General features: G+C 43.2%; 1 protein-coding gene across 1 annotated transcript in view; it reads left to right on the top strand.

Moving 5' to 3' along the window:
• Nucleotides 1-14,876, top strand: part of Mcub (mitochondrial calcium uniporter dominant negative subunit beta) — a 68,733-nt gene that overhangs the window by 38,710 nt on the left and 15,147 nt on the right. The window contains exons 3-4 of the mRNA XM_010641523.3: nucleotides 12,420-12,495; nucleotides 12,767-12,937. Of these exons, the coding sequence (XP_010639825.1) occupies nucleotides 12,420-12,495; nucleotides 12,767-12,937 (247 nt within the window). The remainder of the gene's footprint in view (nucleotides 1-12,419; nucleotides 12,496-12,766; nucleotides 12,938-14,876) is intronic.

Here is a 14,876-nt window from a genome sequence, read left to right as displayed (position 1 = left end):
AGACCTCCTTGATTCAGATGACAATGAAAACGGCAGTGTGAGTGCGTATTTGACTAGTTGAAATGTTGCAAAATGGGCAACCAGTAGAAAGATCCATTGTTAGAACTAGGAATGAAAATATAGTGAGGATCTTGGCAGGGGTGAAAGCTATTAGAATGCCAGCACTGCCATTCAGTGTTGGAAATTGTAACAAATGAGATGCTACAAGATACTGTGAAATACACAAAGGCTGCAATACAAGTAAAATGTTCTGTATGCACTAATAGCCATATTTTTTCTTTTTATTGATAATAGCCATATTCAAAAATGGTTTTATTATGACACCTCATTAGTTTAACTGAAAGCACTCATAGATCTGCTGTACTTAGGGATTTCTCATGGTAATCACAGGGATGTAAAAGACTTACTGAAAAATGATTGGTCAAAATATGGCATAAAAATTTATGCCTTGTAGATGCAAATGCTTATTATGGCTTCAGTTTAGAAATTTATCCTGGAACTTAGCCATCAGGTTCTTATTCATGCAATAATAAACCAAATGATGTAAACAGACTTTTTGCTCTCATCTCACAGTTGATATACCAGTTTCCAATCAAAGCTACATTTGCTAATAGAGCACAAGTTGACCAGCACAGAAACTGTGTGCAGGAACAAAGCAGAAATTCCAGTTGTGTTGCAATTTCAAAACAAGGAATTGTATAGTACAACCTTTTGATTTCAGAAAGATTTATATTGGCCTCCTATATGACAAAGAAAAACAAAAACAAACTGATACTGCTGATGTCCACCTTGCACTAAGATGGAAATATTGGTAGGAAAAACTTGACAAAACAGAAGCCCGAGATGGAAACTTTCTACAACAAAGCCGAAGGCAGAGTAGATGTTGTTGATGAGTTGTACAGCAACTATAATATCATTGAAAACGCAAAGCACCGGCCAATGGTTGTGTTTTACTTGATCCTAAACATGTGTGGCATAAATAGTTTGATAGTTTACAAACAAAATTAAAAGTGCAAAATAATACTACAGAGAAATTTTCTTAGAGGATTGGAACTGGAACTCATGAGAGATCATTTACAGCAGAGGAAAAACAATACTTCTGCCCAGGAAACTGCAAAAAAATCATGGAACACATTGATAAGCTGAAAAGTGAACAGGCAGGCACAGCATCATAAAGACCTAGGAAAACCAAAAATATATCAATTGTGCCCTATAAGAAAGGATAAGAAAATAAAACATACATGCTGTTAGTGTTAGTGATACTTGCAATTTTCATTTGTGAAGACTGGTTAGGTGTAACAATTGAAACAAAGATTATTTTGATTGTAGAATTCTACTGATATTTTCATTGTAGTTTATATATAAATTTCTTTCTGTTGTTCTTTTGTAGGCTTTGTATGACATAAAACAGTTGATGTTGAAAATCTTGATGGTTTTTTATAAACTCAATTTTAAAAATGCAATACTTTATCTTTGTGATTTTTTTCCCTGTTAAGCACTCACTGTTTAATACAGTAAACTTATAAAATTAAAATTAATAATTCCTCAGTAGAGAAATTCTAAAGAATAAATGTGGGTTTGACACAGCCATGTTGCTGTTACTTTCTGACAAAAAAATGTGTTGTGCTTTGAGTCACATTTGAGGTAAAAAAGGGGGGACTGTTGTCTACAGTTGTTAGGAGTTAAAGCTGAGGTTTAATATAATTTGGAGATGGGCAAAAGTATTAGGGGTTTGATGTTAATTATTTGTGTTTCCAATGAAAATTCTGTTTTAAGGAAGTCTGCTTGCTCAGCATTCTTACAAGATTGTACTGAACAAACCAAATTGTATTTATTGCATTTTATTAAGATTAAAACAGGTTTTTATTCCCTTCCATCACAAAACAAATTATATTTGGGGTATTTATTAAACATTGAGGGGCAAGTAGAAAAATGATAGAAGTACAGTGTATATTAATAGATAAAAACCACTAATGATACATGTTGAAGTATTAAGTGAATGGTTCCTTTATGGACTTTTGCTGGGGAAACTGGTTTTGTAAAAAAAAAATGAACATGACTCAGGGACCCAAATTTTTCTAACCTACTGGCAATTATTTCTAAACATGTCTTATTATAAAATTTTTCATAAAATACTAAATTGATTGTGAGGCTTAATTCAAGTTATTTTGTGATCGATGAAGGATGTGCAGTGTTTACTGGCAGGTATCTGAAAGAATTTTGGAAGGAATGAAAAAAGTTGTATAATTTTTTTGTTGTTAAAAAGAAATTATCAATTATTTGGGTATAAAGGTGAAGATTTGGTGGTATTCAGAGTCAAGGTTTTACCTTCTCCAGTAGGGCCCATCAAGTGGTTTGGGAAAAGAGTAGCTTTCTTTTGAGCTTCCATGACATTTTTTCATCTGTCATATCATATGTAGATGTTTAACATTCACTCAGCTTTGGTTTTTGAGATAGGGTCTCACTATGTGGCTCAGGCTGTTCTTGAACTCACTATGTAGCCCAGTCTGGCTTTGAACTTGAAGCGATCCTTCTGCCTCAGCTTCCCGAGTGCTGGGATGACAGGTGTGCACCACCAGGTCCGGCTTCAACACATTTTTATGAGCATCACCATGTGTCAGGCATGGTTCCAGGTGCAGATGATAAAGAGATGAACATGAGAAACAAAAACTTGCTCTCATGAAGCTTGAGTGGGGAGAAGCCAGGAAAGAAGGGGATACATAAATAATCTGTTTGATTTCAGATTGAGCTAAGAAGTAGGAAATGGTGGAAACCAGACTGGGCAAGAGCAGTATCGAGTAGAACCTGTGGAGCAGGACCTGATGGGGGAGAGGCCACATGATCACAGTCTCTGGTGAGGGGCCACTGGTTCACAGACTTAAGGGAAGAGGATTCTATGCTGGGCAGAGATCCTGAGGATTGTGGAGTCCCCAACTAGGGAGGAAATGGTGTCTAATAATGCGCATAAGGAGTACATTGGAAGACGGGCAGACTGGGTGTGGTGGCACTTGCCAACAGTCCCAAGCACTTGGGAGGCTGAGGCAAGAGGATTATGTTGAGTTTGAGGCCAGCCTGGCTAATGAGTCCAAGGCCAGCCTATACTACATAGCGAAACCCTGTCTCAGGAAAACAAAATAAAACCAAAGTCGGTGCTAGAGAGCACAGGGTGAAGGAAGGAGAAACAGCAGATGAGTTTTTCATGGGACAAGGAGTTTTTAGGCAAGGAGCGACAAGACCCGATCTGTCCGCTTTCCAATGGGGAACACATCGGAGGAGGCAGGAGTGGGCACCAGGAAGCCAAGTGGGAGGTCATTAAGGTAGCCAAGGAGAGGTGGTGGCTGGATAAGGGTGGAGACGGGGGAACAGAAAAACTTGGAGCTTGTTTTGGAAGTAGAGCTGTTAGCACCTGCTGGGGGATTGTATGTTTGAATGTGCGATGGAGGTGAATTCTTTGGTGTTTAGCTTGATCAGCTTGGTGGATGGCGGTATGCTTTACCAAAATGGGACAGAGTAGGTGAAGGGCTGGTGTGGGAGAGAAAGTAATTTCTTTCCTTCTGCTAATGGAATTTTCTTTAAAAAAAAATTTTTTTTTTCTGAGCCCATGTTCATAGCATATACTGATCACATTCCTCGTGAGGAGCTGGTACATGCACCCGAAACACCTTCATTCTTTTTACATTCCCCTCTCCTCCCCCACCATCTCCTGGTCCTTGTCTTAGCTACTTTTAGTGTTGCTAAGACAAAATACCTAACACCTTAAGTTAAAAGTACAAGGCATATTTCTGCTTACAGTTTATAGAGGTTTCAGCCCATAATTGGCTGGCGGTAAGGCAGGGTGGGGTGGCAGAAGGGCATGGCAGAGAAGAAAAAATAGTTCATGGCATGGAAGGCAGGAGGCAGCAAAAGCAGCAAGCTGCATTTGACAACAGTGACCCTCTTTCTGTACCTTATGTTTTATCCAGGCTACCTGCCCCTAGGTGGGTAGCACTCACACCCCAGGTAGAACACCCTTAACCCTACCCTGAACTATGCCAAACCAATCATAGGCTAATTTAGTAATCATACACCCATGATCCCAGCATCACACACTCCAGATCCAGCCATCTCCAAAAAGCCCCACCTATGAGTGGCTTTGGGGGACATGCAGACACAAACCATAATAGTCCTCTTCCCATTTGCAAGAGACCAATCTCCGTTTCCTATTAGCTATCATTTACTAAGTGGGGTTTTCTTGAGGGAGAAAGGAAATGGGATTCGGAAAGGTTAAGAATCATATTCTGCAGATAAAAAGAGGATCCTATGCTGCCTATCTCTGAACTTGGCACCAGTTCTGTCCAGCTCCTGGTTAGGCTCAAGTCTAGGAGGAAGAGCTTTCAAGACAAAGGAGGTCCCAGAAGAGGGAGAAAACTAGCAGGGTGTGAGATATTCAGAGTAGTGATTTGGAACTTGTTGCTAGAGAATTATTTGTGGGCCCTGTTAGGCAGGATCTTAGGGAGAGTCAGATTTTCTTTCTTTCTTGATGTCCATAAGTTAAAATTCACTCTGCCCTGAGAACTTGTTTTTATTAGCACATATTGATTGTACAAACAAATGTGATTTACTGATATCTGAGAGCAGCTAAGAGCTTAAATTAGAGATTTTCTCCAACCAAGACTGCCCACTAGAAATCTGATTTGATTTCTTTAATCAGATTGAAAAAGAACACTGAATTTTTTGTTCTTGGGAGTTGTTTTCAGTCAGATGATATAGATCTCAGCCACATCACTGCCTTCCTTCCTGCTTTGTGGGTGTCCCCTTTCCTGGACTCTACTGTCACACAAGCTGCCTTGTTATTGGAAGAGCTCGTGAGTCTCACTGTATTGGTTTTCTTGTTGCTGAGACAAAAATACCTGACACCTAAAGTTAAAGGGAGAAAGATATTTAGCTCAGTTTTTAGAGTTTCAGTCCATAATCAGTCAGCTCTAAGTCAGGAAGGCAGAGGGGCATCACAGAGGAGAAACACTTCATGGCAAGCAGAAGGCAGCAAAGCAAGCAAGAGAAAACAAACCTCTCTCTGTCCCTTTTATTATATACAGGCTGCCAGGATTAGGGCAGTGCCAAACCAACCAATCAGTGGACTGATTTAGTGATCACCCACCCTTAATCTTAGCACCCTTAATCCTATTGTTGCCCAGTAAATCTATCACATACACTAGATCCAGCCACCTCTGAAAAAGCCCCGCCTATGACTACATGAGGCTTTGAGGGGACATCTAGACACAGCCATAACAGCTACTATTTCACAAACTTCTCAGTGTGTAGAGTTTCTTTTAATTCTTTATATGAGAATTTATTCTCTTCTTCCCTATTTCTGCCTAGATATTCAGTCTCCTGGTAGAGGTTGGTAGCAGGCCAGATAGGACAAAACTCATATCCTTTGTCCTGGAGGATATGCTTTCAGAGGCAGCAGCCATGGATACCATTTCTGCACAGGAAATGCCTAAGTACTCCCTCGACGTGTTGGTGTCATGTTTAACGCATGCTACACACAGTTAGGCACTTTACTTGCATCTTCTTTTTTTGTTTGAGAGGGGGTCTCTATATGTTGCTTATGCTGGGCTTGAACTCATGATCTTTCAGCTTCACCCTCCCAAGTAGTTGGGATTACAGGCATGTGCCACTATATCTGGCTGACTTGTGGCTTTTGATGACAAATAACACATTCGAATTTATGAACATTACCTAGGGATGCTAGGAATTTGTTTTTATATTCAACCATCACCACCCCATATTGAGTAACTAGATGCCAATGTGAAATTCCTTTAAGTTGGGTCTTGTGTCCCAGCAGTGAGAAAGTGAGAAAGACACTCTTGAAACATTTCCCATCCTTCATCAAACACTTCCTTGCTGTTTAGCAGAGCAAGGGTTAGTCTTCCCCCAAGGAGCCCTGGTTTCTCTTGAATAAGAGGGGTATTTACTGCAATGATCTGGATGGCAGATATGCTTGTTTCTTGGGTATGTGACCCACAGGCGCTCTTAGAATAATATGTGTACGAATATATACATAAAGTATACAAAGATAAAGATTATGTACACACATATACATTGAACATTTGCATTCTTTTTTTTTTCAGACATGGTCTTGTTATGTAGTTCAGGCTAGCCTTGATCTCACAACTGGCATGTAGGCCAGGACGGCTTAGAATTTGTGTCACCGCCTGCCTCACAAGCGCAGTGTCCTGAGTTTGATCCCCAGTACCAAGATAACAACAACAACAACAATAATAATTTGGCAGTTTTCTTGCCTCAGCTTCCAGAGTGCTGAGATTCCAGGCATGTGCCACCACACCCGGCTTAACATTTGTACTTTTCAAAGTTATATTTCTACTTTCATTTCCTTATACTTTATATTTTTTACATATTAAAGCCCGTGAATCCATACAATACTACCAGTGCCAGTCTAGCACTGTGGGGCCCGTTCTGGTTTTTTCCCTTTCCATATTGTAGCCCCTTTCTTTGACCGGATGCCAGCATTCCTTATTCCTGACTTACCTGCTTGTGGAGTCATTTTCCGTGCATGTAACCATCCCTCATCTCAGCCACCACTCTATCCTTGCATCTGTACCTGCTTCCCCTGCCTGGTCTCCAGCGACTCATTCCCAGCCACCTCCTTTTCATTCACATAGGCCCTGCTGCCCGCATGAACTGCCTTTCCACTCTGTGAATGCTCTCCTTCTGGGCTTAGGGTCTGACATCCATGCGGGCATCACCAGGGTCCAGACTGCCCCTGCCTGCTGTGAGCATCCTCTACAGTGTAAAGCCTGAGATTTAAGGAGAAAAATGAAATCAAATCTTTGCCTGACACTCCAGTGGAACTGCAGAACTCCAAAAGCAAAACTTCCAAAGGAAAAGAGGGTTATGTATAAGGGAAAAACAGATCATGGAAGGTGAGTTAGCAGAGGATGGAGGCAAAGGAGTGTCCTCAAAGCTCTACAGGAAAATGCCAAGCAACTTGGCAGTCTCTATCCAAATAAACTATTAATTTCAGCAAAACAAAGATTTGGAGGCTAAAGGATCCTTGCTGAAGCTCTTTCAAGGAAGCATGAAATTGACTCATCGGAAAACAAGATGTCAGAAGAATAGAGAACAAAAAGTTAGAAAACTTACAGAAGAATCTAAGAAACAATCACTATATAAAATAATAGTCATGGTGACAATTTGGTAGTTCTAAAAAGTGAGTACAGAAACAAGATAGAACTAATAAAAATTAAAGAATTACAAAAGAGGCAGGCAGCAGAACCACTGAGCTAAATCCCCAGCCCTGAGAATTATAAAAGAAATATAGAAATAACTCCTTCTCAATTGTGATTCTAAGATCCTTATTAACTGTTCAGCAGCAGAGTAGAGAAGCTAACTTTATGCTCCAAGCCAAGTAAGAATGTCTCAGGATGTCTAGAGCAATCATAAAATGGTGGAGAAAAAAATGTATACGTCCAAATTGTCAGAGATAAAGGGATTATGACAAGCTGGATAATCAACTTGATTAGCTTAAGAACCACCTAGGGGGTTAGCACAACATACTTCTGGCTATATCTGTGGGGTTATGGAGGCATGACCTTGGCCCCTTTCTTCTGACACTGTTTCTCTGAACTGCATCCTGGCCACCACGAACTAAGCAGCTTTGATGCACTAGCCCCTTCCACCGTGATGTTCCTGCCTTGGAGCCAGTGGACTACAGACTGAATCCCCTGAAACCATGAGCCAAATAAACCTCTCGCTTTTTAAGTTATGGGTGTCAGATATTTTGTCCCAGCAACAAGAAAGCTGACTAATAATGAAAACAATTTTTTAAAAGTCAAGTTTAGAAGACAAAGGAGAAATAAAAGAAGCAAAGAAAAGTCAGGATAAATAGCATAAAATAAGATGGCAGTTAACCAAATATATATAAAATTACAGTAAATGTAAACATTAAACTCAACAGTTAAAAGGACAGGAATGGCTGAAGGTATATAACTCAGACTAAAGGTTTGCTACCTATAGGCTCTCACTGAAGGCACTGTTCAAAGTGAACAAAATCCAACACAAAAGCAAAGAAAAAGAATACAGAAGAAGCACTGAACAAAGAGCTTGGTAAATATATACAGGAAAATAATTATGAACTCTGACTTATAACCCTGCTGTTCATGCACGTCTTGCAGCTCACTTCTGTGGAACTCGAGAAGCAAGTAACGCGGTGCTGCTAGGGTGTCTGCTTCATAGGCTCCTTACTGGATAAGTGTTTGGCTTTGAAGCTTGTCCTCCGATTCATTAGTTTTCTACCCTGTGGTGCATCAGGATTTTTTGTAGAACTCCACACTGAGCTCCAAGCTTTCATGATTTTTTTTTTTTTTGCTTCACTCTACATAAAAAAGAAAGATGCCACATTGCTTTGTGGTAGCTTTTGTCTGATAAACTGTTCTCATAGGCTTCTAGATAATGCATTTTAAATCTGCCTGAAGATGCATTTCATAGCACGCACTATGCAATTATCTTAACGAATTTTCTAATGTCCCTCCAGTACTACATGAATCATCACTGTTAAAATGAATTTTCTTTTTGGTCTGGCAGTCCAGGAAGAGTAGCTAGTCCGTGACATAATTGGAACGCAAGTAATGCAGACAGCATCTGGGGGTAACCCACACTAACTTGCACAATGTCTCAGACAACTTCCTGCCTCACCAGTGAGCGGGAAGCACCTAGTCAGCTACCCTCCTCACCAACCTCAGTGGAACCCCTGAAACTCTGTTACTGTGTGAAGATCTTGTCTTCTCTCCCCACTCCATTCCCCAGGGAAATGTTTTTGACCGCAAATAATGATCACAGAGGGACGATAGTTTTCCTGTCCCACTATGTTGTGTCAGAATGCATACTGAAACAGTAGAGGGTGTTGGCACAAAGGGCGTTATTGACAATTGGTTTCCACATCATTCTGTCAATGTGATTCCTTACCATTTGTTTGTAATAGAAGTCTCTAGTATTTGGCCTCTAGTCCATATGGCTTGTGCCTGGAAGGCCTCTTCTCGGGGGGTCTCAGTAGTGTGGGAGCTGGTTTTCTATTTCTGTCTGCCCGGTACCCTTCCTGCCTCTTCAACTGGACTCACTGTAGAGCCCATGACATCCCACAGGAGTGGAGTGGAGCACCTGGGCCAGATGCAGCTTATCCCTGGCACCATAGGGTGGCAGTACAGTGAAACCTTTGGATGAGTGGCCTGTGGTCTCTCAGGAACCCTGTGGCTTCAGGTTACTTTATCTCCCTGTGCTCCCATACTCCAGCCACTAGGATACAGGAAATAAGCTGCACATAGATGTGTGTAACTTTGCAGGCAGTGGAATATTACCCAGCATGCAAAAGAAATGGGCTGCTACCCATGAATGACATGGAGGAACATCAGGTGTGTGCAAGAAGGTGATCTAAGATTCTAACTACAGGACCTTCTGGAAAAGGCAAAAGCCTAGCAGCAGTAAGAGATCTGTTTGCCAGGGTTATGAGGCAGGCAGGGATGAATAGCAGGACCTGAGATTTTGGAGCTGTCAGAACTGTTCTGCACAACACTGTACTGGTGGATTCATGGCATTCGGTTTTGTTCAGACCTATGGACTGCACAGCACTAAGAGAATCCGATGTAACCATGGACTCAGGGCCAGTGGTGACCAGTGCAGGCCCATCGGTCATAATGAATACATCGCTCTGCTGCAGGGTATGGATCATACTGAGGCCGGGGCAGCATGTGGAGGATGTGTGGGAAACTTTTGTACTTTCTTCTCAGTTTTGCTGTGAACTGAAAACTAACTATCTGAAAAATAACACACATTAAAAAAAACAGTAACCGGGCCTACTCTGTAGTTACTTATATCAACATTGAGCTATTTTTTGGGAAGAAATTAAATGATATATTAACATTGTGAAATGAAAAAGCATGGGAAATAACAGCATACTCATGTGGCTGCTGCGAAGATTAAATAAGCCATGGCACCTTGAGTTCTTAGGTGTACAGATAGGAGAAGAGTGTTCTAGACAGAGGCGGCGTGGCTATGTCCCTGGAGTCTGGGAAAGCTGTTCTGTGAATGGAGGGAGAGCCTGTAGGACCAGAGAATGGTGGGCACGGAGGAGAGGGCAGTGAGATGAGATCAGTGCGTGTAGCAGGGTCTGAGTCATGTGGCTCCCACGGCTGTGGTGTTAGTCTGTTTCTGTGCTGGTAACACCACCTGCTGCGGAAATCCCTGAAGGAGATTTACTTTGGTTCGGGAGGTTTTGGATCAAGGGGCTGCGCCTAGCAATGGCTTTCTGGCTGGCAGGGTCCCAAGGTGGAGTAGGGCACCATGTGACAAGAGACAGAGCGTGTGTGTGTGTGTGTGTGTGTGTGTGTGTGTGTGTGTGTGTGTCTGCTGCTGCCTTCCTGTTTATTTTGGCAGTACTGGGTATTGAACCCAGTGCCTTTGCACTGAGCGTCATCTGTTTGTTTGTCTGTCTGTTTTGAGACAGTCTTGCTAAATTACCCAGACTGGGCTGGAACATGTGATCCTCCAGCCTCATCCTTCCAGAGTGCTGAGATTACAGGCATGCACCACCCCACCTAACTTCTGCTTCTTCTTATGAAGCCATCAGGGTTCAATCACGGAGCCTCCATCCTACTGACTGTCAAATCTCAGTCTCCTCCAGGAATTCCACAGACTGGTTAAATTTCTGCATTCTTAATACCTCAGGGTGGGGATTAAACCACAGTGTGATTTTCAGAGGTGCAAACCCCTGTAGCCAATATGGGGTTTTACTTTGGTGACGTGTAAGGGGATCCATTGAAGTATTCTTGGCTGAAGAATGTGGGTGACTCGTGTTTCCACTCCAGGAGATGACTTTGCTTTTCTGAGGACAGAGCAAGGGTGGAATTGAGTGGACTTGGTCAGAAACTGGATGACAGATGACAGTGACCTGGACAGGGGTGCGGACAATAGAAATGGAGACAATAGGAGAGGCGATGGGGTGGACAGTGTGATGGGAAGGAGGGCTGAGGACAGCTCGGGGTTTGGTGCCACGCCGGGGAAAGGCCGGGCCAGAGAAGAGGTTGGGAGATGTCAGGGAGCGTGTGGTTGCCTGGGCGGGGGTGGGTGTCTGGGCAGGAGGCCGGAATCCAGACCCCGGGTGGGTGAAGGTTGGGCATGGACAGGAAGTGGGGCTGAGAAGCCACTGTGAGAAGTGTGGCAAGGGGAGCTGTGAGGTTCATGGAGGGTTTGGGAACTTTAAGAAGATGGGCGACGTTAGTGCATATTTGCACGCTGCTGTCTGGAGCTTAGAGTGTGAGAGGCACCATGCGAGAGTGACAGGTAAACGAGTGGAATCCGAGGAAGCCCAAGGGGTACTGACTGGGAAGCACAAGGAGGAAGGACTGAGACACAGCAGGGTGGAGGGGAGGCGGAGGTGCAGGTGGGGCTCTGCACGAAAGAAAGGGTAAGGTGAGGGAGGCCCGGGCAGACGGTGTGGAGGGGAGCACGCACATCCGGGCGGCATGTGCAGCCCACCGAGTTCGAGAACCTGCAGGGCTGAGCCTGTCTGCGACAGAGGACCAGGAGGGAGGGCGGGGAGAGGGGAATGAATAACTCACCAGCCTCTGCAGTCTGAAGCACCTACTGCTCCCCCCTTCTACGAGTGCATTTCTCCACGGAGGCTCTGGAGTTGCCAGTAGTCACTGTGTCTCTGAAGGTTTGAGCCACCCTTCCCACATCACACGCAGGAGCTCAGGAAGAAAGCGCGGCTTGCTCCCTCCCTTTTCTGCATTGTGATCTGTCTCTTTACTCTCCCTGTGGGCTGTCATTCTTGCTTCAGATGCTTGCTGGGTCCTGGGTACCCACTTTTCTCCTCCTTCTCTTCCTCTCATGGCTGTATTCTGGTGTCTGGATTCAAAATTTTTAAATTTAAACATTCACTGTGTTTTTTTGATCACTCATTGATCAAAAGTTATGGAAATCTCTGTGAAATAAAAACACGATGGCGTGTCTGTATCTGCCTTCTTCACTGGATTTGGTACCACATGACTCTGACTCTTCCTCAAAGTCAAAGTGACCAGGAAAGGGAAACATTTTAAATCAATTTAGGACATCACGGCAGCCATGATGGCACAACTAACGACCCTCAGGAAAGAGGACTCCAGAGCTGCTTCAAAAAGTGGCAGGAAGGATGGGATGAATGTGTTCAAAGCAAGTGGGGAGGGGTATTTTGAGGGAGATTCATGGCAATGTGTCCTTTAAAATTATTTTTTAAAAAGTTTACTAGTGATCATATATTTTATACTGGAATTGTGGGAAACAATTTTTATAATTTTTATTGTGCTTGTCATATAAAGTTAAAAAGAATCTTCTATATTATAGCTTTCCCACTCTTAAGTAAAAGAAATCATCTTTTTTTACAGATTTTGTGTATGAAACTGTGTGGAAATCCAAAATACCCCCAGCCACACCTCTCCAGCACCGTGGTGGCCCCTGATGGTAAGCTTTTCTGTCACAACCTGACTTAAGTATGATGCATGTCTGGCCTTCCCAGTGACCTGTGAAGACACAGATCAGGTCACCACGGTTCGGTGTGGCACAGGCTGTAATAGAATGTGCCAAGAAAGCAGGGCCCACAGGAGCTGCAGCAGAATGCGGGCCCCTAGGGCAACACAGCGGCATAGGCATTACTGCTTAAGCATTCTTTTTAGAATTCTTAAAGTTTTTTTTTTAAACTACTTCCATCCCTATTTTTTGTTTTTCTTAACAGAAGTAACAGTGAATCATCGACATGGCCTTCCCTTGATAACAGTCACTCTGCCATCGAGAAAAGAGCGCTGTCGATTCGTAGTCAAACCATTGTTGTCAACAGTTGGGTCCTTCCTTCAGGACCTCCACCACGAAGACAAAGGTGTCAAGGCTGCAGCCATCTTCACAGCAGGTGTGTGTGTGTGTGTGTGTGTGTGTGTGTGTGTGTGTGTGCCTTACAACTTTGTCCAGAGGCCACTTCTTCTGGACCTTGTTTTGATTCTTTTCTCTAAAAAGAATCCCATTCTGTAACCCATTACATAGTAAGTGTTCTTCCTTCATGCCACATATCAGCACAATTGTACAATGGTAACTCTGTTGCATGAGTCAGTTGGATGGATTGGATGTAAGTTTCAGCTCCTTCATAAGCTTTGCCTGGGAGGTCGAGGCACAGTTCGGGGAAGGCTTGGTGTTCATGGCTGGAAGGACCTCAGATTCAGCTGATGGGGACTTGCTGCTGTAACAAGGGTCAGAAGAGAAGCCCGTCAGTCTGGGGCTACCACAGGCTCCAGACGCATAGTTCACCAGTGACTCAGACAGTTGTCACCCAGGAGAGGAGGTGCTGCTGGCCCTGGACCATGCCTGTGCGAGGGCAGGAGGATTGCTCCAAGTTTGAGGCCAGCCTGGGCTATAAGACCTTGTCCCAAAAGGAAAACAAACAAAAAAGAAAGTACAGAGAAAGAAAGCATAGAAAGTAATAGAGAGATTTAGAGAAAAGTGGCTTTTTGGACTGGCTGAAAATGCTTGCTTGGTTTAAATGGATCCTTGACAAAGAATACCTGAGAAATTCTATCATTTTCTCCTTAGAAATGTGCGTGTCACTTTCTGCTGTTCATATGTAAGTATAAAGGGCAATGTAGAATATCAACCAAGAAGTCACACTCAGCTGCTCCCTTTTTATTATAACCTTTGTGGAAGCCGATGTGAAGTCCCTTAAGTGAACCTTTGAATGGCACTGGGAAAGTCAGAGGTACCCATGGGTGGGAGGCTGATGTTTTTTAAAGAGACTCCGTGGGTGGAACTTCCTCGTGTGCATCTGGGCTTGAGCAGAGTACACCGCGCTTGTCTCGGTTGTGCCCATTGTGTGGGTTGAATTACTTGGCAGTTTTGGGGAAAATGATCTCACCCAGTGGATGAACAGAAACCCAAACAGCCAGGCTTTGGAAAAGACCAGGTGCAGACTTGACTGGCTCCCTCTAGGACAAAGGAAGCACAGAGCCAGGCAGGTGCCTGGCGCCCAGCTTCCCCCGATGCACATGGTCCACTGTAGCTGACCAAAGCCCTGGCCGGGAGAAGACAGACCACCTGCGTTCCCTAGACTTCAGCTCATGTAACTTCAGGTTAGCAGATCTGAAGGAAAAGCGACCAAGACACCCAGGCCCTATTTTCTGCTTATTGTTCAGTAAGTTTGCTTTCTTATCACTGAATCACATTAAAGCTTCATTAAAAAAAAAAAAAAAACTAGGCTACATGAGAAGATATGTAAAGCACACTGACATTAAAAGTTTCCAAGAGATTTTTTTTTTCTGAACCATTCCTAGTGTTCAACCCAAACTGTGGAGACTGAGGTGGGTCTCTGAAATAAAAGGGTTGATGGAGCAGTTATAGATGCCAGCAAGAAAAAGGAACATGTCTGGGTCAAGTTTCTACAATCACCAGTAGCAATGCCATGAAGTAGTTAGAAAAACATTGGCTGGGCCTAGAGCTGGGAGTTCTCTTATATTGAAAATTTGGGCCACTGGTAAGGAAATTAGGAAAAACATCCCATTTACAATAGCACCAAGAGAAATTAAACTCTTAGGAATTAGCCTAAGGGAGTGAAAGATCTGCAATGAAAACTACAGTATTCTGAAAAAGGAAACTGAAGAGGACATCAGAAAGTAGAAAGGTACCCCTCTTCCTGAATAGGCAGATCTAACGCAGTCAAAATGGCCACACTTCCAAAATCGATATGCTGATTTAATACAAACCCAATCAAAATACCAACAGCGTTCATATAGAACCAGGAGAGACCAGAATAGCAAAAGCAGTCCTGGGGAATGAGCAAAGCAGGAGGCATCACAATTCTGTGC

The sequence above is a fragment of the Fukomys damarensis genome, unplaced genomic scaffold (genome assembly GCF_012274545.1).
Source record: "Fukomys damarensis isolate Sample0158 unplaced genomic scaffold, DMR_v1.0_HiC HiC_scaffold_25, whole genome shotgun sequence".
Classification (NCBI taxonomy): Eukaryota; Metazoa; Chordata; class Mammalia; order Rodentia; family Bathyergidae; genus Fukomys; species Fukomys damarensis.
Note: the sequence above shows the minus strand (reverse complement) of the source record. Positions and strands in the feature narration are given on the sequence as shown.